The 26466-nt window shown below is 44.0% G+C and overlaps 2 protein-coding genes across 5 annotated transcripts; both read right to left on the minus strand.

Annotated features, from left to right (window-relative positions):
• Positions 1-1195: 1195 nt before the first annotated feature.
• lenep (lens epithelial protein) lies at positions 1196-2358 on the minus strand. The gene has a single exon (XM_030101973.1). The coding sequence runs from the start codon at positions 1915-1917 to the stop codon at positions 1519-1521; it is 399 nt and encodes a 132-aa protein (XP_029957833.1). The 5' UTR covers positions 1918-2358; the 3' UTR covers positions 1196-1518.
• A 235-nt stretch (positions 2359-2593) lies between these two features.
• Positions 2594-25841, minus strand: shc1 (SHC (Src homology 2 domain containing) transforming protein 1). 4 transcript variants are annotated; one of them, XM_030101971.1, is made up of 14 exons: positions 25619-25841; positions 20104-20148; positions 12162-12326; positions 11521-11591; positions 10965-11028; positions 9742-9861; positions 8551-8604; positions 8098-8149; positions 7466-7592; positions 7230-7377; positions 6970-7027; positions 6334-6450; positions 5528-5784; positions 2594-5442 (listed from the first exon to the last, which is right to left on the minus strand). In XM_030101971.1, the coding sequence occupies exons 2-14, from the start codon at positions 20113-20115 to the stop codon at positions 5314-5316; spliced, it is 1374 nt and encodes a 457-aa protein (XP_029957831.1). In that variant the 5' UTR covers positions 20116-20148; positions 25619-25841; the 3' UTR covers positions 2594-5313. The 4 variants fall into 4 exon arrangements, with proteins under 4 accessions (XP_029957831.1, XP_029957832.1, XP_029957828.1 ...); XM_030101972.1 differs by lacking the exon at positions 20104-20148; XM_030101968.1 differs by lacking the exons at positions 20104-20148; positions 25619-25841 and having other exon boundaries at positions 12162-16207.
• Positions 25842-26466: the final 625 nt, after the last annotated feature.

Consider the following 26466-nt stretch of genomic DNA (forward strand, 5'->3'; position numbering starts at 1 on the left):
GTTTTTTATAAAGCAAATCTTGAGACCGAGCTCCCAGAAAACTGCAGAATGGCTCCAAGTCTTTTAAAACAAGGCTGTACACCCTTATGTTTGCTGCTGATATTCAATAAAGCAATTCTTTATTTTTCCTGCACAGTAGCTGTAAACGTGCTGCATTTTTAATTCAGTTTCATCCTCATTTTTGAATAATTCATTTTTGTCCCACTGTCTATTTTTTTTTTTTAAGTTTTGATGTTGTTTTGCTTTAATAAAGTTAAACCATAAACCAGGCTTATCTTCTATACATAATGATAAAGTGGACATTCATGAATGAATGTTCTATAGCTCAAGACAGAAAATACAAACACTGTTCTTTTTACATGGCCAAGAAATAGACTGAAGCCAGTGGCTTATTTATGCCGGTCCTATAAATTCAGTGGAAAAACCCAACAACCAAACCAACAACAAAACAAAGGAAAGATGTAAAGAACACAATAATACCATATCATTAATGATATTCCTCTTCTCTCATCATCAGTCTGAACTTCAACTCTTAATCATACTATGTCTAACAACTTTTTGGAAAGTTTACAGTGAGTTACATTTAATTTAATGTAAGAAATTCAGACAAAAAGGTAATATTTTTCATTAGATCCTTTATTCATTGCCACATCATTTCGGGTTGCACAGTGGACATTGGTTTCACCATAAAAGAACTGTATTCCTGGAAGCCTCAGGTGATCAGGATCAGATTCAGGAGGCTTCATTCCTGGTTGTAAGTTGCATCATTACAACATGGAGATATGGAGCTGGATTCCAAAGCGAGCAGCCTACAAACAGAAAAAAAAAAAAAAAAAAATCAAATTATATTATTACTATTTCAGTACACCATCTTAGTTTCAGTAGGAAATTGACGAGAACAAGCACTCATGTGAGGCTTACGGCTTCACTTACACAGATCCTGGTCTTATATCGTCACATTTAATTCCAAATGGGCGTGATATCTGACATTATTCATAATAATTTTAACTCATGCCAACTTTAAAATGTTCTCTTTGTTTTCATGCAAAGCAGTACAATTGTATCTTGAAAACATAGATTTATAAAGCTTGTTCACCCCTGTGTTAACAATAAGGTAGCTAACCTTTACTGCTGCCTCACTGATCGTGCATCCAGTATTTTCCATTCAGTTCTGGCTTTTACTTTTGTGTTGTCTGCAATGCTACAAAGACAGAGCAATCACCAATGAGACAAATTACAACCGAGAAACTAATTTGAGTTTTTGCAAGGTCCTCTTGCAGACAGGCATGGGTCTTTTGGCAGGCCAGCTCTGGCCCTCAGTCTGCGATGCTTTACGCCTGTGTTTTACTGCGTACTCCTGTTAAAGAAATCTACTAAAACAAGACTCTTACCTGCCAATTCCCTGTCAGCAACACTGACTACACACTCCATTTCCAATGATGCGGAGGCTACTTGAAATCAAACTGTAGGAGCCAACAGGGAAACAGGAAAACTCAATACTCCACCACTTAGTTTCTCTCAGTCCAGGATCTCTTTGATGCACCAGCAGCACAGGAGGAAATAGAGGCACTCCTTCACTGACTGGATGAAACCGTAGGCAAAGTTTCCACCCAAGAAGTTCTTGCCTCGCCCCACACCCATAGCCATGTCCCGCAGATGCTGCCCCAGAGAGGAGGAGGGCATGGCCTGAGGAAGAGGTCGCTGGGGGTGCATAGCTCCGGAGAGGAACGGGAAAGAGCAGGCAGAGGCAACCAGGAGGGCGAGGGGCTGAGCCGAAGTCGATGGCGAGGCGTGACAAATGGGATCTGACTGCTCCCGTGCAACAGCTGAGGTCTGCTCCGTATTCCTGACGCAGTCAGAGCCTCTACTTATGACCTCCGGTGCCAACCGCAACCTGCTTCCTCTCACATCCAGCATCTTCCCGACTCTTCCATGTTTGGTTTTAAACTCCGCTGATTGATCGCACCGGCGCTCCGGTCTGTATGGCGCCCCCCACACACTGACTCTGCCTCGGCCCAAATAATCCCTGAATAAGCTCCCTACTGTCAGAGCCTCGTCTGTTGACAAACAGGAGCGTTCCAGCAGCTCCTCTCTTTGTACGGGACAGTATGTGACAAACGATCAGACCTTCTAGCAGAGTGGGATTGTTGTTCCAATTTCCATGAAAGTAATTCCACTCCTCATCGGAGTAAGGATAAAAAGTGGCCTAAAACCTTGTTAAACAGTCAGAAATCAACAGAAGCCAAACTCCAAAACAGATGAATGATATATGTATTTATATATGCAATCTATATTTTTAGATACAGGTGTAAACAGACATGTTTCCCTAAAAACAAAACAAACAAAAAAAAAGTATTAAAACAGAAACATTTGAAGTAAAAATCAATATCTGTGCACACAATTTGAAAGAAACCTTTGGCTTTCAAAATCACAAAATTAAAAAGTACAACAGCATAAATTAACACTATCACCATCACCAACAACAAACAACAAAGTATTTCTTTTTTTTTTAAACATGCAACAAAGGCAACTGTGATGAGCAAGGATAACACAGGAACAGTTCACTGATGATACCGAAGGTCAAGTGAGGACCTTTTTTTTTTTTTTTTTTTTTTCCCAGCACACACAGTAATGGCAGAGCTTCTCTCTGGTTTCCCTATTCTGAACGACAATAATCTGAGAAGCGGGTGTCACACCGTTGTGTCTGTGTGCATGTTCGCTTACACGTGAGTTCGCTTAAGGTACTTGAAAGATCCCTTCTCATAGTTCCAAGGATTTTGTCAGGCTGACATGTCTGATTTGCTTTTTTTTAACGAGCTGCTTCAACGCTCTGGTGTCTGGATCTGTTACTTATCGAATGAGTCACTAAATATACAACAATGGGAACAATCCACTACTGAGAGGACCAGTCGAAATCGATGTTATTTACAGATGATCAGGAAATACCTGTCCCCGCCACGATGGTGACATCAAGTATCTGTGACTAGAAGCTGAATGCGAGTGCGTGCATCTGAGGAGATTGCCATCACTGGATCTGTTTGCGCGTGTGTTTACTGGAGTGTCATTTTTGCAGAATCTGTTAAACAGAGAGACCGGAGTAAGAGTCTCCTGGAGCTGATAACGTCTGAGTTAAGTACATAAGGTGACTGCATTGGAGTGACGTGACTGCATTGAAGAAACAAGGCACGATTAAAAAAGATCAAAAAGAAACCCGCCATGAACTGAGGGAGCAGAGGAGGAGAAAGCCACAGAGTGAACTTCTCCTTCCAGATCAGCACACTGAGGAGCAACTACTGGCTGAACTTTTCTTTTTTTTTTTTTTCCTCTAAAGCTCCAAAAAGCTTTCATAAAGGTCCTTTGTCATGTAGCTCCAAGCTCCTGGCCTGGACCTGGGGCATAACGCACGTCATTTCACGTAAGGATTTTGTCTTCTCTTTTCTCTCACAAGGACGATTCTTCCTCAAATGATAAAAAAAAACAACTAACCAACAATACAACACGGAAAAACTATCCAACCAGTTACTATACAGACTTTGCATTATTTTTGCGGAGGGATATTCATTGCTTTGACTCTTCCACGTGTCTCACTGGGCACCATTTAAAAGGCTCGTCCTAAATTACACTGCTTTGCGTTCAGGCTGAATACTCTTTAAAGATAACACCCAGAGATTGTCAAGGCAAACACATACAAAGTTGTTAAAGAAAAGCGACGGGTGGAAATGGTCTGGTCTATGCCTCTCCACAGGTACAAGTTACCATGTTTGTTGGTGACATCAGTGTACTGAAAAACTCTCCTTTTAGTTCATAGTTTCAGGCACAATCACCTAGAGTCTTCTTTGTTCAACACCAGATCCGTTTTAAAACACATTTCAAGTTCGCTCTCAATGCTCTAAAGGTACAGTATGTATTTTTTAATCTATAAATTAATGAAATTAGCTGATTTAATTCCATTAATGTTTTCCTTTTGTACTGTCTTGTAAGTCCAGCAGATAAGAAAAATAGCAGATTGAATAGTAAACATAACAGAGACTGGAGCTCTTAGCCTTTCTAACAACAAATAAAATCAAAATAAAAAAACAAAAAAACAAACTCAAACTGAAGACAAACAGGGTACTGTGGTGACTTACTACTGCCACCCAATGCAAAAAAAAAAAGTGCATTACTTAAATTGTACATACTGCACCTTTAAGCACACAAGACATAATTGTCACAGCTTCCTTTTTTCATTATAAACCAAGTTCATGTTCTTTGGCATGCCATGTGGTGCAGACTGTGTGTTGTGTAAAGGTGTGTGTATCTACGCTTACAGTGATTTGCTTAGATACAGCTGTTTGGATCCTCCTCCACACAGCAATGTCTCAAGAGAGTAGGCATTAAAAAAAAAACAACAGAAAAAAAAACACAAACATATTTGATGGTCATTGGTATAGCAGTCCTAGTTTTGCATACAGGCTTTCCTTCAAGGGTCAAAGTCCTCAAAAAGGGGAGTGGCTGGGGGGGGGGGGGGGGGGGGGGGGGGGGGGGTCGGGGTTGTGGCCCTCCTGATTTGATTGGAAGCAAACTTCGAAATGCATATCCTCCAGCCGGGATGTTGTTGTCAGAGTCACGTCCGCTGCTGAAGTGCTCCAAAGATCCTTGAAGGCAGAGTTTAGGTTTGAGCCTGGGTCAGTCTTGTTTTTGCCTAAAATTCTCCAGCGACAGTCCGAAGAGAGAGAACTATTTTCTCCTCCCAAATAAAACACCAGGCTAAAAGCGCTGGCGATCACACTCTCAGCTCCATTCATCTTCCTTTCTGCACACTTCAGTTCAACATTTACATGATACCATGGATAGGTTATTGTTCTTTTTTTTTGTAATTATTTTTCATAATCACGTGTATTTTTTTCTTTAAAAAAAAAAAAAAAAATTGCATTTTTTTTCTGCCCGTTCTGAAATTTGTGAAGGGCTCCTCCCTGGTTCACAGTAGGCTGAGAAATTGCAGCAGTGCTTCTCCGCATTGCATTGGAAGGAAGCGACTGGTGGTTGGTGGTGTTGCAGAGGGAAGGCCTGCAGGTCACAGTTTGGCTTTCAGAAACGGCAGGAAAATGTGGCAACAGCAGCAAGTGGGTGATTTTGCAGATTTTTTTTTTTGTTGTTTCTTTTTTTCTTTCTTTCTTTCTTTCTTTTTTTTTTGGTTTTACTTTGTTTTGTATGCGTGTGTCCATGTATTCTCTTGAAAGTGTGTAAAGTGTAGTGTTGTTGCTGTGTGTGTTTTCGGCTGAATGTGTGAGTGTGTGATTTTTTTTTGGCGGAGTCTGTCATTGGCGTACAGTGTCAGGCCCTGCGCTCCACTGGCTGCTGCAGGCACACTTCGCTCCCAGCTGACACGATAGGAAGTCTGTTGTCCATGTGGTAACTGATGAGGTGGCTGACACTTCCAAACCGATGGTCTTTTGTACGCACCTACAAACAAACAGGAAGAAGTGAGTTACATAGAATCATCTCTGAGTGAAATCTGTCTTTCTTATATCCTCCCACGCCGACTCACCACTCCCTCTGGGTCGACGAGCAGCAGGTGTTTGGGTTGACCTCCCTGCTGTCCTGTCAGGACGTACTGTCCGGGCGTGGTCCCAGACTCCCGTACCAGGAAGTCTCCATCCCGGGTCAACAGCCTCTCTGCTTCCCTGCGACTTAAGCTGCCGTGGAACCAGGTTTCGCACTGCAGCTGCTGCACCAGAGAGGGCGCTGCAGTCACTGAACCAGGACCGCTGTGCCCAGAGACTCCCAAAGCATCATCCAGTGGTTCTTGGAAAAAAAAAAAAAAAAAAAACACACTTACTTGATTAGATCAACATGCATGAGCACATCTTCTCTGCAGAAACAGTGCTGAAGTGCACCACCTTTGACATACGCTGTATGGACTGTCTGGGACTTTAATATGAAAAGCTTTATGCAGTCAGCCAATACCATTACATAGAATGCCTCAGTAATGGACACAGACAGTCTAATTTCCTTATCTTCCTCCGAGGCTGCCTTCTGTGGACAGCTCCGGTCTTCAATTAGCATCAGTCATGAGGAATTTACAGTACAAACTACTCTGCTCACCACCCAAGCCAGTGATTGTTATTCTTTTCAGATGATTAAAAAAAAGAAAAGAAAAACAAATTGCAATTGCTGGTTATTTTGGATTACAACCCACACATTACTATTATGATTTAAATGAAATCACAAAAAAAAATTGACTGTTTTCAGTTTCTCAGCAAAAGAAACATCTTTCAGAAAGCAGTTTGTTTAAACTCGTATGATTAAAAAGATATAAGACAGCCAACACGGCTTTAATTAACCCACACTTACTCATGTCAAAAGCATCTCTGTGAGCATTTCCATTCGCTGCAGCTGGGGGACGAGGTTTATCCACATTGACATACGACGGGTCATCAAACATTTCCCGTGGCCCTTCTTTAGCACCCACTGAAAAGGGAAAAACGGCAAGAAAATAATTTTAGTTTGGAAGGAACAAACAAGAAGAAAACCCATGAATCAAGATTTCATTTTTTTCCTTTTTTTCCATAAAATGGGTCTGGTCCCTGTGTTATGATGAATTTTGCATCATGACAGGATAGTGGTCTTAGAAACAGCCTCAAGAGAAACATGCTGGATTCAATCCATGGATGCTCTTTATTTTTTTATGGTATGAGTGTAGAAATAACAGGCAAAATAAATAACTTTTCAGAGGTTCAACTGCTTAAATGGGGTTAAAAAAAATGTCCTTTCATTTTGAGTTGTGCCACTATTTTCACTCACTACAAAGAGGGAATTTGACTGAGAGCCATGAAAAACGACTCCATACTGACAGAAATAACATTTGATAAAAAGATGCAATGTGAAACAGAGGAAACCCTCCTTGAATATCATCGACAGTCCTTCCCTTGTAGAGTCAGTGAGTGGCTCACATGCAGGAAAACAGTGCCGGATGGACACTGAGCTCACCTGGCAGAGGCGGCAGAGGCTGCTTGTGAATTTCATTCTGACCTGGCTGTCCATAAGGCTGCAAACACAGACACAAGCAAAATAAAGAGTTGATTGAAATATCAAACAATGATTCTTCTCAAATAGATCAGTTCTACCTTCTCTAGAAGTGCCCTTAGTTCACAATACTCAAATGCAGATTCTTAATAAGTTTCACCCACTGACTGCAGCTGTGCTAGTGTGAGGATATGCTGAAGCGTGTCCATGAGTGTCCTTCTTACCAGCGTGGCTCCTGGGCGGGTCCTCATGTCAACCAGACCACCAGGGGGAGGCTGTTTACCAGGGAAATTATTATAGTATGGAACCTCAGGAGGTGGAGCGGTCTCGTCATCCTCTTCCTCCCATGCAGAGCCGTCGAATGGAGCCATTCTGAGAGAGAGGAGTGCAAACACACATTGTGGGTAACAACACACAAAGGGGCTCTTTGTTTTTTTTTTTGGTATTTCTTTTTCTGTACCTGTCATGAGGTGTGACCAGTTTGGGAGGGTTCTTTAGGTACTGTTTAAACCGCAGCTCGAAGGCCTGGCCGATGGTGCTGATGACTTCCTGGGCTAAACCCTCTGAGCACTCCAGGATATGACACGCTGCAGGAGAGGAGACACAAACAACCGATAAGGAGGCTGCTGCAACATGCCCTTGAATGAAGTATGCTGCAAACTACTCAGCAGCCAAAGCAGAAAAGAGTGTCTGGGTGGACAAATTTATTCAAACTGGCTGATGAAGGAGTCCACGCAGGCTAATTTACATGCTGTCGTTCTGTCTGAAAGGATGTGACAAACAGTAACTCAAAAATGTGTTAAAAGTTAAACATTTTGAGGGAAATTAAATGAAGCTGAAAGGTTCACGTTGTCTTTATGTAGGCTGATGATATTTTGTCTCCATTCACTCTGGACAAATACACAAAATCTTTACAGCACATAAACACATTGACATTTTGAAATACCGGTACTTGGTCACATTTACTGCTGATGCGTGTTGCTCATTCTTCCTCCATGCAATCAGACTGAACTCTACACAGAAGTAACAACGCCTGTCGATATTGGCAGATGCCGCTTTGGTGCAGGTGTCATTTTTCTGATTTTTGCTCACCTCTCTGGTTGACTGGATCTTTGGCCACATATGCTACGTACTCAGCTGTATCCTGAGGGAGCGAGATGAGGGGAAGACAGTTAGGGCAGGAGGGGAAAGGGAAAAATCGATAGGAGGGGGGAAAAAAAGTGAAGGGCAGGTTCAAGATATAAAGGTTGAGAAGAGAAGGAAGGAGAGGAAAAACAGAAAGCAAAGCGTAGTTTTTAGGTTAAAGCTGAAGTTAAGACACATACATGAAGCTGAAAAAGGGATGAGAGGAAGAAGTTAGATCAGTTTTGGAAGAGCGGAGCTGCAAACCGGTCAAGCGCCAATAAAGTGAGTCATATTCGTAGGAACAGACAATGATGAAAGACAGGAAGGAAGAGCGTACGGGCTGAAGAAAGATGGAAAAAGGCCAGAGTGAGATTTGAGATGGGAGAGAGAGAGAGAGAGAGAGAGGGTTGGGTGACTCACTGGGTCTCCTCCAGAGGCAAAGGAGATGGACTGCATGTGATGATTGGCGATAATCTGTGGAGAAAACGAAAGGAGAGGAGAGAGAGAACGACAGAGAGAGAGAGAGAGAGAGAGAGAGAGAGAGAGAGACAGAGAGAGAGAGAGAGAGAGAGAGAGAATCCAAGAAAAGGAGAGGAGACGGAAGAGAGGGAGGAGAGCACATGGGTGACATGAAGTATGTGGGAAGTGATATGAAAGCATGAGAACGAAGAGACAAATGTGGAATCATTACTGAGAAAAGTGCTTTTTTTCCTCCAGTAAGCACCATCAACGGCAGCTGAGATAAAAAAACTAAGTAGGGACAATGGATGGAACACCTTTTTAACAGTTTGCAACAACCGCCCACGTTGGATCAATATCAGCAGCAACACTTGCTAATGCGCTGTGCGCGACGTGTGGTCCGCGCCTCAGTCTGTATTTGTGAATGAGTGTATGTGATGCACGACATGTTTCTTGATCAAGTGAATGCACTACAGCACTGTACGCCATCTCCCCAAAGATAAGCATCATTCAGTAGCTATTAACTCATTAGAGGTCTAAGAGGAGGATCACATCCTGCCCTGTGGTGAAGCAGAACCAAGACAATAAGAGCGATTTGTGCAGCACTGAGAGTAAATGAAGCAAACAGAGTAGAGTAGCTTTAAATCTGTTTGGGTATTCCCCAAATGTTCCAGTGGATCACACCACACACTGGTTTAAGGACTTCACCACAAAAACAATGTCCTGAATTAGATTGGAAAACAAATTCTTCGATGTTTTAATCAGTATCAGAAAATCTGGCAAAAACAGCAAGAACATTTCTTTAAATTCAGGTTAGCCGACATTAGATTGCTATATAATGACATAGCATAGTTTGGACACTTTATATTAACACAGAATAAAGACTATAGTGAAAATAAAATACAGCTAGATCTTTTTTCACTGAGCGAATTTGACGATCGCTTGATAAAGGAGAGTTGACAGACTTCAGAAAATCAATTGAAATCCCTCAAGCAGAGAATTCTCTACAGTTAATCTGCTCCAGTAAACTGCATAAGCTAAGTGCACACTGGATACCAGGCACACCTCTGGCTACAGCAGAGAGCTGTGACAATGAGAGAGTGACTCAGGGTCAGATTTTGGGAGAAAAACGGGAGCTGGTGTCAGTCTAACCTGTTTGCAGTCAGAGGCCAGCAGATTGAGGCTGCTGGTTGAGATGGTGAGACTGATTGTCATGCCTGCGAACTGCAAGTTACTCTTTCCCAAGATGGACGTCAGACAGCGGGAGGAAGGCTGTGAAAGAAAATTATGAAAGGCCATGAGTAGTAATGAAGGTGCACAAATAGAAAGCAACAGAGAAGGCTTTTTTTTTTCTTTTTTTCTGTAACATGAACATTGTATGAGGGTCCACTAAGTGCTCCCTGCCTCAGCATGAGTCTGTGGGCGTCTGTGTGGAAATGCCTCTGTGTGTGGGAGTGGGAGAACAGCTGCAATTGTGAAAATGATCCTGTCTCCAAGGCCAACTGTGACCAATGGGGAATAGGCAGGACAGTTCACATACTGCAGGCTGGGCCAGCAGCATCACACGGGCCGTGCCAGCGTTATTGTGCCAACTCGTTTATCCCAATCCTCCATTCTCTCATGGCTTTGATCCACGTTCGCTCCAGAGTGTTTGGAGTATACTGTGAGAAAAGTGCTGTCCAGACAGGATGCACATGCTCAGGCCACATTAACCTCAGTCCAGTCAAATCAGAGGGACGAGCCTAGTTTAATCTATTCTAGTTTACATCCTATAACTGTGTTTTGTCTGGTGCACGCCACTGCCAGACATTCCTCGGTCACAGCCTGTGATGGCAGCAGGCGACTGGATTTAGCCACCTGTTTTATGGACTGTTTTGGTGGATGTTTTTCAGTTTTACAGGAATACAGTGCACAGACACATGGGGTCTTTAAACAGCAGACTGTCGACTAATCTGGAGTGCTTCTTTGGCCTGACACTGGCTCCACACAAGCCTCTACCCCATCTCTTCAGCCTCCCTTGTGACAGGAGGGAGGGGAAAGAGAGGCCAGAGAGTGATTGGTAATTACCTGCGAGTAGCCCACTAACCACAGGAGTGTACAATCAGCCTAAATCAAGATCTGTGTATGTGTGTCTATGTGTGAGATGAAGAGAGAGAGAGAGAGAGAGAGAGAGAGAGAGAGAGAGAGAGAGAGAGAGAGAGAGAGAGAGAGAGAGAGAGAGAGAGAGCATGTGACTAAATAGCCAATTGACCACAGGCTGGACAATCAAGCTAAATCTAGCTCTTATCCAGAAAACCATCCCCACTGCTGTCCACTTAAGCGTTATAAATAAATAATGCTCAGTAAGGGCGTGTGCTGGTGTGTGTAGTACGTACCTTTCTCCTGCGTTGGGCTCCCTTGGCTCCCGGTACTGCCTCGCACACCACAGAGATAGCTTCCCTGAAACCATAAAAACACGCATGTTTGGCGATGGCATGTCATTAACCCTCACACCTTCCCGGATTCACTGAGCGGCGTAAATGAGATCTGGCAGAGGGAGATAGAATTTATCGTCCCCGGTGACGGGGCTCGTCTTTGCCACACAAACAAACATCACTACGGAAACCAGAAGGAAACCACCAGGATTCCAGAACATTCTAATTTAGGGTCTGAGAGAGCAGCAGGCGTCTACATACACACATGAGCAGACGCAGTCAGACACCGAGACAGAAAGGAGCAAGTCAGTGAGCAAAATAGAGCGGAAGCAGGACAGAAAGCCAGCCGGCAGACAAAGAAACCCACGAGAGGTGAGCGGTGCTTGCAAGGAGTGTAAGCAGCCAGCGTTCCCCTAAACCTAACCACACTTTTACCTCGACGCCCCCTCATGCGCAGAGCAGAAACGAAATGAGAGAAAGGGCGAGTGAGCAGCAGATGTGAAGTGTTTGATCTCACCTGGTGACCTGAGTTCTGGTGTTGAAGTCCAGCGCTCGCATCGACTGTAGCACCTCCACACATCCCATGTACTGTTCAGGAAACGGGGAGGCCGCAAGTTAACGCGAGACACACACATAGAGAAAAAGCACGGAAATTCAATCTTAACAGTTGTGTCATTATGGCACAGTGGAAAAGCTTTAAGCATGTATGAAATACATGCCACTATTTCATCATGTAGAAACAACAGGAAAGCATTTGAATGGTCCCAGACTCACTGACATTGAGTACCATTTTGAGATATAAACATGAAGTTGAGTTCTTGAGTCCCACAGAGTCCTGATCTCTGGCCTGTTTGGAATTATTTCAAGGAATAGCAGAGTTTGAGCCAATCTCCACCCCCCCCCCCCAAAAAAATGGAATTTTTTTAGGCAACTCTAACTGCATTAGTTTTTTTTTTTTTCAAAATTGTGCAAATTCACCTAAAAAAAATTATGCTCATGGTGCAAAGGGTGGCCACATTCAGCAGTAATCTCCCATTCCATGGAATTTTTTTTTTTTCTTTTAGGGAGTGCTCTAACTTTTCAACACTTTCTCATTCTTGTCAGAAGGTTTTGCACAGGGCTGTAAATGTATTTATACTCTACGTAGGTGTTACTTACCCGTACAGTGTAGGAAACACCAGTGGTACTGACCACATTGTCAGAGTGCAGCCAGCCACGGGTGGGTTTGTTAACAAAAGAGCCATGACGCGTCCACTCGTCTCCTCCAAGCTGGCCTCCTTCCACCCGTGCCCTCCTGGACACCCCTCCCAGCCGGTTCATGTCCTGCAGGGGAGGTCGAGGAGGGGGAGAAGGAGCAGTTAGGAGGGGAAGAGGGTGATGGAGAGGAGGGGAGGAGCTGGAGTTGCTCCTGTCGTCCCCGGAGGACTCGACAGGGGGGGCGGGCTGCTGCGTCCTGCCGGAGGCCTTGAGTCCTGGGAGGAGAGTGGCAGAGACGCCCAGGCGAAGCGACCCCATCCTGGGGAAGAAGGAGCAGAGGGTGGTGGGGCTGTTCTCAGCCGGGCGAGGGGAGGCGGGAGGCAAGATGGGAGTGAGAGACGAGGAAGACAGAGAGGACGGTAAGCCAGGTGAGGGAGTGAGAGGAGTGGCGGGGCTGGAAGGAGGGAACGACGACGGATTGGAGTTTGTTTCATCGGTTGAGCTCAGCGATTCACTCCGAAAGTGGGTGTACTTGGTTTTCGGAACAAGCTCCATAATTAATCTGCAGCGTCTCTTTTTATATCCGCACAAGTCCACACAGGCTCCAGTGATTCAATCGAAAGTCTTTTTTGTCTCACTATTCAAAGTTTTTCTCGAAAGGGACACACAGCCATCTGTCTGTCTCGCTCGGTGAAAGAGCCGCATCCATCTGTCTGGCTGTCTGTCCTCCAGTCTTTACCAGGTAGCCAACACCAAACGGCTTTATCCACGATGAAAGCAGGATGAGAAAAGGCGCAGAGGAAAAACGGGGTGTCCCAGTTAACGGAAGAATGTAGAAGAAAAAAGTTTTTTAGTGCACCAGCCCGGCTCATGTTGTCTTCAGTTCAGTTGGAATTTGCACCAGTGTTCATTGAGTTCCCACGGACTGAGGAAAAACAGCCTTCTTAGGTCTTTTCAGAGTGTTCGACTTGGTATCCTGCCATTATGTAAAACAATATTTGTGAGTAGCTCATCGGAACTTAACAGTCTCTGAGTGAGGGCCAGTTACTCAGCTGTTGCCAGCACCATGGAGAATCAACACAAGTGATTGTCTCTCTGACCGCCCCCTCACATGTGTCTCACTGCGCTGAAGGGTGCGCATTTGTACGTGATGTGTCAACATGCATGAGGCATTATAAACCTCTCCCTGCCCACAACGCTTCTTAGATCGCCCGTGTATGTATGTGTGCTGCCGTGCGCGCGCGCGTGCACGTGTGACGCTGCTCCCCCTGGCAGCTCGATCCTTCTTGACACGAGACCATAAAAATCCTATTAGCAGCCAACGAGGGGATTGCAAAGGGGGCAGTGCACACTAGCGTAGCAGCAACGCACACATAATACACAGCTTCAACTGGTCGATACTACAGAAAGCACCTGCAGAGCTGAATGAAGCCCAGAACTGCTAAAGAAGAGAGAGGACGCTTACTGATGTATGGCTAGACTCCACTCTTGGTGACGGCACACTTTCTTTAAAACCTACTCGTCATGTGGAACGCGTTCGCAAGTCTGTCGCTCTTTACTCCCTTTCTCTCTTCCTCCAGATGTTCTCATGTCCTTTCTGTATGGCCCTCGCTCTGTCTCGCCCTGCGTCTCCTTCTTCGTCTCGCCTCTTCCAGATCACTTCTGGCGCAGCCTCCTTCTCTTTCTCAGCACTCTTTACTCCTTTCTCTCTGTCTCCTTTCTTATCCTGGAAGTCCTCTCTCTTCCTCCACACAATGTACTCCGCCAACCTCTGCCTCTCTAACGCCTCCGCCCTCTCCCGCGCCACCACTTCCTCTCTCCTCTTCCAGATGATCTCTCCCTCCCCCTCTCCCCCTCCCTCGATTGCTCGGCCGTTCTCCAGGCTGCCCTGTTTAACAGTCCCTCAGTCTAATAAATTAATGGTGATCCCTGCCTCTCCGACGTTAGGACTGTGGATGGCTAGAGGCCAGACATTGTGAACTTAGACACCAAAAAAAGAACTGAATGAAAAAGTTAGTATATAAAACCAGGCTGGCAGAGTCGCGCCTGCTCTTAACTGAGGTTCCTGATATGGCTACAGCAAGTGAGCCTGCCTTGGTTCAAGTGTGTTCCCTAAACTCGGCGACCTCAGTTAAGATGTTTTTTTTTTTTCTCTAGAGCACCATTAGATAGTAGAAGGTTGAATCTGAGATGCTGCCTGTGTCTGGTACAGTGACACACTGCAGTAGCACGGCGGTGATGTAACACCGGAGAATGTAGGTCATTGGCTGATGACGACTACCGGTGGGCTTTGTTGTGATGGTAATAAAATCTGATTGGTCAGGTCTGAACTTCCAACCCAGGGTTCCCTGAATGGTGCTGGAGGCTCACTGATGTTTAGCATGAACTCACTCACCCGGCTAGAAAGCTCAATTGAAAACCATCACTGTGGTGTCTTATGGAAATGTCTCCACGCACAGCTGTTCCTACCCTGTAAATGTATTACTGCCTGGTTCAAATAGCGAGCCCAGATTATCGTCATTTACCTGAGAAACCAGTGTTGACACAGGCGCATATGATATAAACGAGCCAAGTGTTGTATTCCAAGACGGCTCTCCTCCCTTATCTGAGACGGGGCTTGACAAGCAGCAGGTTAGCTCTCAGTTCAACCTCGCTGACACCTTCTAACATCTTGTGTTCTGCATAGTCCATCCGAGAAGGCAAACAACAGTCTGTTGACATTAACAGTCTCTTGCAAACCAAACTGAAACAGTCTGCAGCAATCTCGCTTCAGTAGGAGGCAAAACTACACCTACAGTCCTGCAGCGGGCTGGCTGAACCTACACCTCAGTTGAGTTGAGGCACTAGTAATATTTACAATCCGCTGAACTTTACTCCCTTGGAGGAGCACAAGGTTTATGCACACCTTGCTGAGACCACTTACACAAGGTTACAAGTTTGGCACCAATGTCAAGCCAAGAAAACGGATTGCTTTTTTTATTTTTTCGTTTCTCACACTGACATTTAAGAACGTAGCTGTGCCTAAATTACAGCGCAGAAGCTTGTAGTGGGCGCTGGACGCATGGCAAAGGAACAATCGCCTACACCAGTCTAGCACCACAGAAGGATTGTCTAGCAATTCTAGCTAGTCATCCATCTGGACTTGGCCAGAAAGCACCATTGATGATCCAGTCACTGTCACACTCTGCCAGACAGGCTGGGATGATCTCCAGAAAGCTGTAAATAAGTATGGCTGGAAAAGTCACAAAAGACACCAGGTATTTGGAGAATCAGAGAACATGCAGATTAAAGCAAACAGTCTGTTACGGATCTCATAAAACCAGAAATTTGTAAAGAGAGAGAGTGTAAGCACTTAAAAAAGGCAAAAGATTGCACATAAATGCTATAGGTAACACCACAGAGGAACACCCAGGTGTGTGTCCTCAAACAAAGGGCTGCTGAGATGCTGTTAACTGAGTTAACCCTGGCTCAGTCCAGCCCAGGCTTGTTGTAGTGCACAGAACACAGTGTAGGTCAGGTAACTGGCTGCAGAGATCTCTCTTCTTTTTTTTTCTTCTTTTTTTTTTTTACATGAAGGGAATTCCTTATTCACCTACACACAATAAATAAAACAAATAGTCTGCCACAAACACAGAGCACCTAATCACCAGATAATAGGTGGTAATTAGTGGTCCTGGGACCAGGCAGCCACACTGAGTGATATGTACAAGGTAAAATCAGCAAGGTAACCTAATTTATCCAGTGAGTCCTGAAAATGCCACATCAGCTTGACTGATGGAAATGGTACTAGCTTGCCACCGATAAAGGTGAGATGAGGACAAAGCAGGCTAGGATTCGACAAGGCGAATACACAGAATGGGGAGGGGGAGACAGGTGACCTGAAACAACCCTGATTCACGGAGACTGCCGAGCTCCGCATAGACAAAGACTGTCTAGTCAAGAAAGAAACACAACAAAAAAAGTCAGAAAACTGTACAGAATTATCAACAGCCAGTCCTATCTGCTAAACACACACAAGAACCTAATAGAACAGCACCAATTTTAAGGGAAACAACAGTAAAAAAAACTTTACATCTCATTCAGGCTGCAGCTGCTCCCCGTTGCCATGGTAACAGACATTAAAAGAGATGCCTGCGGAGGAAATACAGTGAAAAGTCCCAACAACAGCAGAAAGCTTTAGACAAAGAGATAATTGCTTTGTCAAATCACAAGGTAATTAGTTGCTGCATCAAAGACTTCAAGTTTTTTTTTTTCCTCGTCCGAGACAAGAGGGGAAAAACTACAGACTCCGAGGGAGATCGATACGATTCAGGAAATGATCAAAGTTTGACCGGCACTGCTCCAGCCATAAAACCCAATCAATGTTGACATCCCACATAGGCTGCATGCACTGACTGCGAGCAAGGACACGTGAAACTGCCGCCACTTCAAGGAGCAACGCACACTTTCCCAACAATTATAGAAACAACTACTACACTACACATGTACATCGAAAAGACAAGGGATGTTTAGAAAACTTGCATAAAAACAACCTGAACTTTCTCTGCAGCAGTTAAAAAAGACAAAAATTGATAAACAACCTGCTGAGTCAAATAAATCAGAAGTCACAAAGAAAGTCTATATTTACAGAGAAAAGTAAGGTATATCAAACTGGTTTGTGAAAAGTAAGTCTAATCACTTTTCCCAAGTGTCATTTCTTTTTTTTTTAATGAATGGCAAAAAACATACAAAGTTCCTGTTTTGGTTTATAAAGCATGCAATTGAAAATTCATGGCAACTCATCTAAAGCTGGATTCCATATTCACATGAGAACCACATTAATGTTCAAACAGCCACAGACTGTCCGATCATCCGTCCTCTCCTTCCTCTTTCTGGCTGTCTCTTCGTCCACTCCACGAAAAAGCGTGCTTCTCCTCTGATCCACTCTTCCACTCGATTAATTCACAAAGTCACTGCCGGCAGCTCTACTCCATCTATGCTCTCCTCCGTTTGGCTGCCTCCTTTTCTTGTCTCTCCCTCTCTCCCTCCCTCCCTCTCTCTCTCTCTCTCTCTCTCTCTCTCTCTCTCTCTCTCTCCCTCTTTCAGCAGATGGTGAGATGGCAAAGCTGCCAGGATGGACAATGGCACTCCTTCATTGTGCGCCTCCTCTCCCCTCACGTCTGTCTCCTGCTCCCACTTTGCTTCCACCTCTGTCTGTTGGAGGGACGCGCACGCTGTCTGTCCTCCCCTCCTCCCAGTCTGGGTGGGTGATGATGCCTCCCATTCTCTCTCCCTCTCCCTCTCTCCCTCTCTCTCTCTCTCTCTCACTCACACACACACATTTGCGCTGCTGCCTGTGCCCTCCCCACCTTCTTCTCTCCCATGCTACCTCCTTCCTGTTTCCTCCCCTTCCCCCCACCTCCTCTCTGCAGCCAGTCATTTAGCAGAATACATGTGTATGCACAATAAAATGCTGCACGTCTGCAGATTAACACGCGCATACACACATTCCAAAGAATGACGGGAGACGTGGAAGCGGGCGGGAAGGAGAGAGACGGTTTGACGGGTATGTCATTGTAAACATGTGCGGAGCGCTTGGATCGCTCATGACAGTTATTCAGGAGTCCGCTTGTGTTCATGTTTGGTAACCTGAGAAAGAGAGTTCAGGAGTGAGAGAGACAGAGAGAGAGAAAGAGAGGGGGTAGAGAGAGGATACAGATGGGTAGTGGGACAGGATTCACCCTCCTCCGGGTGCTGCGCAGAGGGTGACACGAGGTCACTCTGTTCATCCTTCATCAGGGCAATGCTAAAAAAAGAAAACGGCTTGCATTCACAAAATCATATCTGCTACGTTTACGACAGGACCTCGGCTTTTTTGGAGAGGAAAGGGCAGGGGGACAGAAAACAGGGATAACTGTGATCATTTTTGACATTCCAGCATATCTGATGAGAAGGCAGTGTTGCGGAAAGCAGAAGAAACCACCCATACAGTGCCACAGTAACCCAGCGGAGAGGACAGCGAGCGAGGAGTCCTCAAATGACACCCCAACAAAAAGTCCCTGCAGTACCTTGTTCGACCACATTATTTTGGCTTAGTAGTGCACTCAGTGTCTTATGTGTGAGATCAAAATCAAACAGGCGAAAAGAACTAGAGCATCTCTTGGCATACTAATCCCAGCCAGTGATGGAATTAGTGTGATTGGTGAAGACAGCACCCTCCACCAACAGCCTGGCACCGTGCACCACAACCTGTGAAACACATTACACACTGTGGCTTAGGATTAACAGAATGATAACCGGCTGTTTTTTTGAGCCTCAATATATTCCAGGGAATGAATAATTCATGTCCTCAGCTGAATTTCTATGAAAAATACAAGTGAACATGCTGATTCAACATTTTTTTTCCAGTTCTTTTCTGAACACACAACTAAAACTAATGCAGTCTCTCACAGCAATTCTGTAAATAATTTTATTATCTTATTTTATGAAGGTTATGCTTTGCATATATGGGAGCATTTCGTGATTCAGTCCAACAGGACAAGCAGCAGCCTGAAGAATATACCCTGAGTCGAATCAACACCTTTCTAAAGGGGGTAACTTGCTGCAGGTCTGTGGTTGACTGCATTTGTATCTGAGCGTTTCCGATAAACTGTTAAGTTCGTGAAGTTTCGAGCGACGATTAAGTGCACACGGCTGCACAGTTACTCATGTGACACAGTGATTTCAGTTTCCAGTTTCATAGATTTGGGAAAGTGACTCAGAGTTACATGAAAAATAAAAACTGTGTTGGCTGTTAGGGAAACTTAAATGATACAGGGTGCGACAAAAATATTTTCCATAGACCACTTAGGGTGTGGCATAATGCAATACGATTAGATATTCAGCACAATGCCAATTTTTTTTTTTTTAATTTTGGGACGAAGTGGTTAAAAATATGAAAATGCCTATATTAAAATCTCAAACAAGTTAGTGCGTTTTCATATTATGCCATTTTTAATTAGAATTCTTGGTGGAAAACACAGTAAAATCTCCTAAAACCACATCCACTATCTGTAGTTTCTCTTCTGTTTGAATTTTTTTGCATGATTTAATTCAGTGCTTCATTGAGCACATCTTTGCCACAGCGTGGTCGTCATCGAGCATGTTTTCTCAAATCCACCATCACAGTATCGGGTTGATGCTGAAGTGTGCTGGCAACGAGGGAATTAGCTTCCTCTGCTGCGTCGCTGATCTCTGGGCTCCAGTGTCATTGTTGTGTTATGTCCATTAATCTCAGCAGTAGCCTTTTTTTGAAAAGATTGATTTTGATCTGTTCTTTAATATTTTTAAACTTTGCCAGCTCATCTTGTGGGCTGAAATCAACCACTGGCAGGCTGGTGCTGCCCTCAGGCTGTAAGTCTGACACCCCTGATACACAGCGCCGTTCTGCGCTGCTCGGTATTGATTTGACTGTCTTGTTGTAAATTTGTTGACTAATGTTCCTGTTCACGTGCTGCTTAGTAATCCACCTCAACAGAAGAGGAAACATTCAACCTCGTGTGTTTTAGCATTTGAAACATTACACTTTCAAAAACTTAAGCTAAAATAAATGCCAAACAAAACGATCAAAAAGGGAAATTTGTGAATTCGACCCCTCCACTAAAACCTGAAGACATGCTCCTACTATCAAGAAAGGTAACCTTCGTGCATTTTGCTGGAACCAACCAAACTTAAAATTGCAAATGGACAAAAAAGGGTGAATTTGACCAGTTTGAAAAAAAAAAATCAGTTGATGATTAGGATTATTTTTGGAAGAGAGCTTTAATCTGTCCTCAAATCAGCTGTCCCATCTTTGTATTTACTATAGTGAAAATAAAGTAATTCCTTTGCCACTGTGGCAAGATGTGTTTTTTCGTTAGCTGACTGTATCATTTGAATGTCTTACCATATAATCCATCGGCCAACACAGGCTGCCTGTGAGTCTGTATCCCTAAAAACACCAGAGTGCACATGAGCAGACGGTACACACACACACACACACACACACACACATAACACAGACACATAGCAAACTCAAGGAGTTCCAACGTGCTTCAGCAATGCCGCCTTGCAGCCACTCGTCTTCCCAGCATGCATTGTTCCCAGGATCGGCTGTGGAGAGGGTCATGGGACCTGGTTGATATACACGGCCCGGTTGATCAAGCATGCAGAGGGAAGAATATTGACATAACATAGAGACACAACCACGCTAGCGTGGAGAAAGTAACAGAAAGTGAGAGAAAGAAAGATCAACGGCGATGGTGGAAAGGCAATAATCCAAGCGTGCGTGTTCAAACCCAACCTGTGGAATGAAAGGAATTAACAGAAAGGACTGCATGTGTAGGATGTTTGTGTCTCAGCTTGCCCAGTGCGCGGCTGCAAAGCGTGTGTTCTGTTTCTGTGCATACAGCAGAAGTCTGTGGAAGCTGCAGCTAGTATTTATGGGATGAAACATGTCAGAGACGTACTGAGGCAGAGCTCTGCATCTCAAGCACAAGCTGCAGCGTCACATCTGCAGCCCGCTCTTACACTGTAAGTCTGTCCGTAATCTGATTTAACTCTGTTACGAATACTGAGCGAAACCAATAAACAGGGGCAAAGATGTATAATCAGGTCGAGGCAGCGACCTTTCTGTAGACTATTGCCAGACTGAGACGCTGTCTAACATCAGTCCCCATTAGGATGACAAGAAACATGATGACAAAGTGGATGTGTGCAGAAAGTAGGAGTGAGTGTGTAGCCATCGCAGGGAAATCCCTTGAGTAAACATATACACAGGTACAGTAACAGCAAATCACCGTTTTAATGAAGTTGTGGTGAGTGTGAACATTGGATTAGCCAGGCAGGAGGTCTTCGTCGGTTTAATGGCTCACCACGCACACAGCAAACATGTGAGCTGGCTATTTTGGGTTGTGCGCCAGCCCCCTTCCACCACCCGCTCTAACCACACTCCCACATCTCTATCTCCTTCCATCATTCCCTTCCTGTTACCACTCTCTGCATCGCTCCACTTACAACTTCCACTAACAACTTCCCCCTTTGCTGCAACAGTTTATCTGCCATAAACAGTGTTATTTCTTCACTCTGCTTGCCAGTGACACTTTCACAGTGCCAGCGGAGTGACCTCCGTAGCACCAAGTATCAACACTTCACTGCCAAATTTCAACACAAACCACTTTCCTCAGGTTTGTTTACATAATCACTTCTATATTACTCCAGCAGAGCTACTTTGGAAATTCAGTCTTTTCGTTAAATGCGCAATGACTTCAGAACGGTATTATTACACTCATTGGGTATTTCCCACAATAAGGACACATAAAATTCTCATCAGCAGGTTTAATTGCAGTCTCCACACTGGACCGATCCTTTTATGAAGGTTATAATGGTTTTATACTGTTCAGTAATTAAAAAGGCCCATGTAGTGTAGTGGTAAGTACTCTAGCCGGACGGTTAGATGATCCTTTGTACGATTTCAGTTTGAGTTCCATTTTTACATATGTGGGTTTTCTCCGGTTTCCTCCCACAGTCCAAAAACAGGCGTGTCAGGTCAATTGCTGACTCGAAATTGCTCATAGGAACAAATATGAGTGTGTAACTGTGCATGACGACCTGTCCAGTTGTACTCTTCCCGCGCACGGAGTCAGATGGGAAGAACTCCAGCCTCCCTCAAAACCTACGGTGGATGAAGCAGCACAGAAGATGAATTCATGGACTGTTTCAATGCAGCTCAATATTACAACGGCAACGGCAGCTATAATCAACAGCTGAAAGTAGTGCTAAGATTATATTTTATGCGAGTTTGAATTCCCCCTTGTAAAAGCACACTTCCTGCTGGTGTGTAATACAGCCACGCCTCACACTGTCATTGATTTTAGGTTCTTTTGTAAGAAAAAAAAGTTTAACATTTCTGTTTCAAAACTTGAGAAATGCTGATTTTTACAGGCTTTACTTCTTCAGGTCTCTTTTTTATTCAACTTTGGTTAAATCTATCCCTTGTGCATCTAAACATCGTATGTGAAACTGTTATAGTTTTCAGCGCGACAATTATTTTAATTGTGACTCATTGTTGTCTGAAATCAATGCATCGAATTCACCAGAGCAGAAAAGACGCATGTCTAGACCACAAAATGAGACCTGCTATTAGCCTGACTTCAGGGTGATTTTGGTTTATCAGAAACGCTTACTGCTTCACCAAATCTGAAGCAAGGCGGAGGAGCTCCAAAAACAATCCAACTATTACAAATGCAATCAGCTTTGATGACACCTTCATATGAAGTGATGACAATCCTCTCCATTCAAAGAGAATACATACTCTCTATTCAAACAGAATCCAAAAAATATCATCAACACACTTTAAAGTGTGAGTCAAGCTGTGTTTTGGGGTGAATTACATCAAAGCCAAGCTCATTTCACATCTTTAGCCTCACACAGGAGGAGTTTTCAGCTTAACTGCAGCTCATGCAGAATACTGAAGACTTGAGCATGCCTTCACCAGAATATGCACCACAGGAGGAAACAAAGCTGAGACTCAGTCCCATTGTATGCAAGGTAGAAACGGACAACCACATGCTACGATCTCAAAAACAAACTCCTGCAGTTTATTTCCAGAACACCCTCGTGCATGTAGGCACACATGTATACACTGACAAACGCACACATTGTGTTTTTCAAGCCTTCGGGGGACATCGCGTTGACTTACATCCATTTCCTGCAGACTTACAGTCACCACGGTGACGTGAGTCCCCAATGAGTCAGTGTGCAAGCAGCATCATGTCCCCATCAGGACAGGAAAACAAGCTAAACACACACACGACGTTACTTTATATCAATCTTCTTTAGACTTACTCCCAACACAATCATTACTAACTGTTTACAACTTCATTTACCCAAAACTTAATCCAACTCACCTTTAGCTTGACCTCAAAACAGATAATCATGTACTTATTAATAATCCTGATGGGGACTTGATCTTTATTTCCACATGGAAGATAAGCCCCCATAATGTAAGACTTTAAACAGATTTAGAACCCCATAACAATAGCAAATACACACCTAGTCGTGCAAATGCCAAAAAATAAACAAACACACCTAAACTCCCTCCCACACCAGCAACAGGACAGATATAGAGTATGCTCAAACACAAAGGCGCAGACAAACGCATGACCAAACACCCACACAAGGCCGATGTCCTGTCAACAGTCTCGCCATGTTTACAAGAGCTTAGCGCCTCCCTGTTGTGTTTTGTCAATAGCAATGTTTAAAGTATCACTCAAGACTTATTCAAGGCTAATATCGGCCCTAACATTTTCCCTGCTTACAGAAATCAAAGCTTACTTCTGTGCGTCTTGAGTGTGTGGCTATGTGCACAAGTGTGCACACCTGTCAAAGTCAAGCTCGAACAATCAAGTGTCACACTGTCCCATCAATCAGGGCAAAAGAGCTTTTTGCTGGCGACCGATACGATTTGAGCTGAATTGGACAGACTCAATTTTAATCAAGTGGGTTTTGGACTGAGCCAGTGTTGTGGTAGAGAGGCAGGGACGTTGAGCTTTGACTGATGGATTGTGTCGGGCTTCCCGTCTGTGTTGTGTGTGTGTGAGAGATTCCTGTGTCTTATTTATCTGGCTCCTGAAATGTGTCTGAATCGGGCAGTTTTTAGATGTGTGGTTGACTGGACGTTCTCCTTCTTCTCTCTTTCATCAGTAGAGATAACTACCACTATATAATATTATGTCAGCGGCTGCTGGCCCGAACAATGTGGCCGACCCTGATAAGGGCACTGAGCCCACTGGTTTCAGTCACCTCAATCATCCCACATATCCTTGACTCTGTAGCGGTGATAGTTTGTCTACCCTTCCCTCCTTCATAATAACCTTTAACTCACAGTGACCTTGTTTCAACACATGTGAGATGTGCTTTGGTTTATCTCTATGGACACACACACAAAATATATATGAGGAACATGAAGTTTGTCATATAACCTCTATACGGTCACTGAGATTTATTTTTAAAAATGATTCATGTTAATGTGTTGTCAGGAAGGTCTCGCGTTCTCCTCAGGTTGTCGTCCAGGAACTCTGTATCGGCTGGGTGGGCAGCGAGCTGTTCGCCATATTATTATTCACTGAGAATACTCAAAGACAGATATACTGCTTTAGTAATTGTCTTGAAGACTCAAGGCTCAAGGACATAAACTGAGGAATATTAAGATCACAGCAGGATGTGAGCCAGAAACATGCTGGTCTGATGCTGGAAGCACTCAAATTCCCAGTCTGACTCAAGCTCGTAACTTTAACTTCATGACTAAATGTTTCACCAATTATTCATGTACATATTTTAAAAATCAACTGTTTTATTTGCTTCTAAAAGCAAGAGAGTGGTAACAATTTTTCAACACTAACACACCACTTACAATCCCATTCACTGTTAACGTGGCGCTTCGTGTACATTACATACTGTATGTAAATATTTTGAAGCTCTCCTCTTAATTCAGGTGTATGAATAGTTTTTGCTGGTTTTCTATATTGATGCCTGTGTGGCATATTTTGAGCCCAGGTGATGGCTGAAATTTCACAGGTTTATAAATATTCAAGAACCAACTTGTTTCTACAAGTGTTCCTGAATTTACAGATAACTGTTCAATGGTTTTGTGTTATTTCTAAACACATAAACACAGAAACGTGTTTCAATGAAAACGTGAACATTATGATACTTTATTATGGTACATCATGGTAACTTTAGAAATATTAGACATTTTGCGAGGCTATTATTATTATTTACTATTATTGATTTATAAACTATGGACATTTATTTAGGTTATGTATAGTAAAAACCATGCCGTGAAGTGTCACTGTTTAAATCAAATTATAATCAAAATCAACTTTCCCATTTGTTCTTATTCATACATAAAACAATATCAACTTCTTAAATTGGAGAAGAGGGAAAAGCAGTGATTCTGTACTAAAATAAGCACTTTCCTGTTTGTTGTCTGACACTGTTACTTGCAGATCAATGAGCTCTGATGCAGGCTCGCTGTTATTGCACATTAGTAATCTTTCTACTGACTTTTTAAACTTGAGAATGTTGATTCCAAGCTCGAGCGTGAACAATATCACACAGCCCTGTTATCAAACAACTGACAGCAACTGAAATACTAAAACAGCAGGAGAGGAGGCGACAGGTTAAACACCGAGCCCAGGGGGAGCGCACAGTCCTACATTTTTACAGTAACCCGACAGGCTCCGTCCAGCTCGGCTCTCTGCACACACACACACGTACACGCCAGTCCGTCAGGCCGGAAACTCAAACTTTCTTCATGTACAACAACTGACGCACGGCGCGCGCACAGTCCACGCCATGTCCAAGAAGAAGAAGAAGAAGGAAAAAAAAAAAGTGTGGTCAACTTTTAACGAGCGACTTACCAGCTCCGTTCCTCCCTTCCCCTCTCTCGACTCGCCCCTCCTGCCCCACCAGGCTGTAGCTGCTGCACAAACTTCAGCTTAGTTTCCTCTGAAAGGAAAAAGGGTCGATGGTTTAGCGCTCGCCACGCTCCCCACAGTTTGGATTAACTTCATGAGAGATTAGTCTAAACTTCTTCTTCTTTCCTCTCTCTCTCTCTCACTCTCCCTTCCCTTCCTCCTCCCCCTGCCTCCTCTCTCTCTCTCTCTCTCTCTCTCTCTCTCTCTCTCTCTCTCTCTCTCTCTCTCTCTCTCTCTCTCTTTCTCTCTCTCTCTCTCTCTCTCTCTCTCTCTCCGGTCACGACAGAAGCCACTTCCGCGAACAAATGGCAGCGTCATCTGGCCGCGGCTCCTGCGCGCGCTCCTCCGCACCTGGACCGCTCATTGCGCAAAAGTAGAAATCCCTGCAGTTCACGTGTAATTTTACCGAAAATAAACACTGAAGGCCCCGGCTATGTTTTCTTTCTTTTAGTTACAACAACACCACAGACATCTGTAGAAATCAAGGCCAGCAGTCTCTTTACACTGCTCACTCTCACTGGTTTGTGGTTTTTTTGTTTTACTTTTACTGCTTTTGATGGATAAATGAGTTCTCTGGAAATAGACTGTGTAATATTTCATTTTACACGTGAGGACACGTGGGCCAGGGGGGACTTTCCATCATGAGTTTGCATATTCTTCCTGTGTTTGCTGGGTGCCTTAGAGGGAATTTAATTCCCTGCAATGCATGTGACCTATATAGGATAAATGACAAGGTGTGCCCTGTGATAGATTCTCTTCAGCATGTCAGATATTCAGCAGAATCAGTAACA

This window comes from Salarias fasciatus, chromosome 11 (genome assembly GCF_902148845.1).
Source record: "Salarias fasciatus chromosome 11, fSalaFa1.1, whole genome shotgun sequence".
In the NCBI taxonomy this organism is placed as follows: Eukaryota; Metazoa; Chordata; class Actinopteri; order Blenniiformes; family Blenniidae; genus Salarias; species Salarias fasciatus.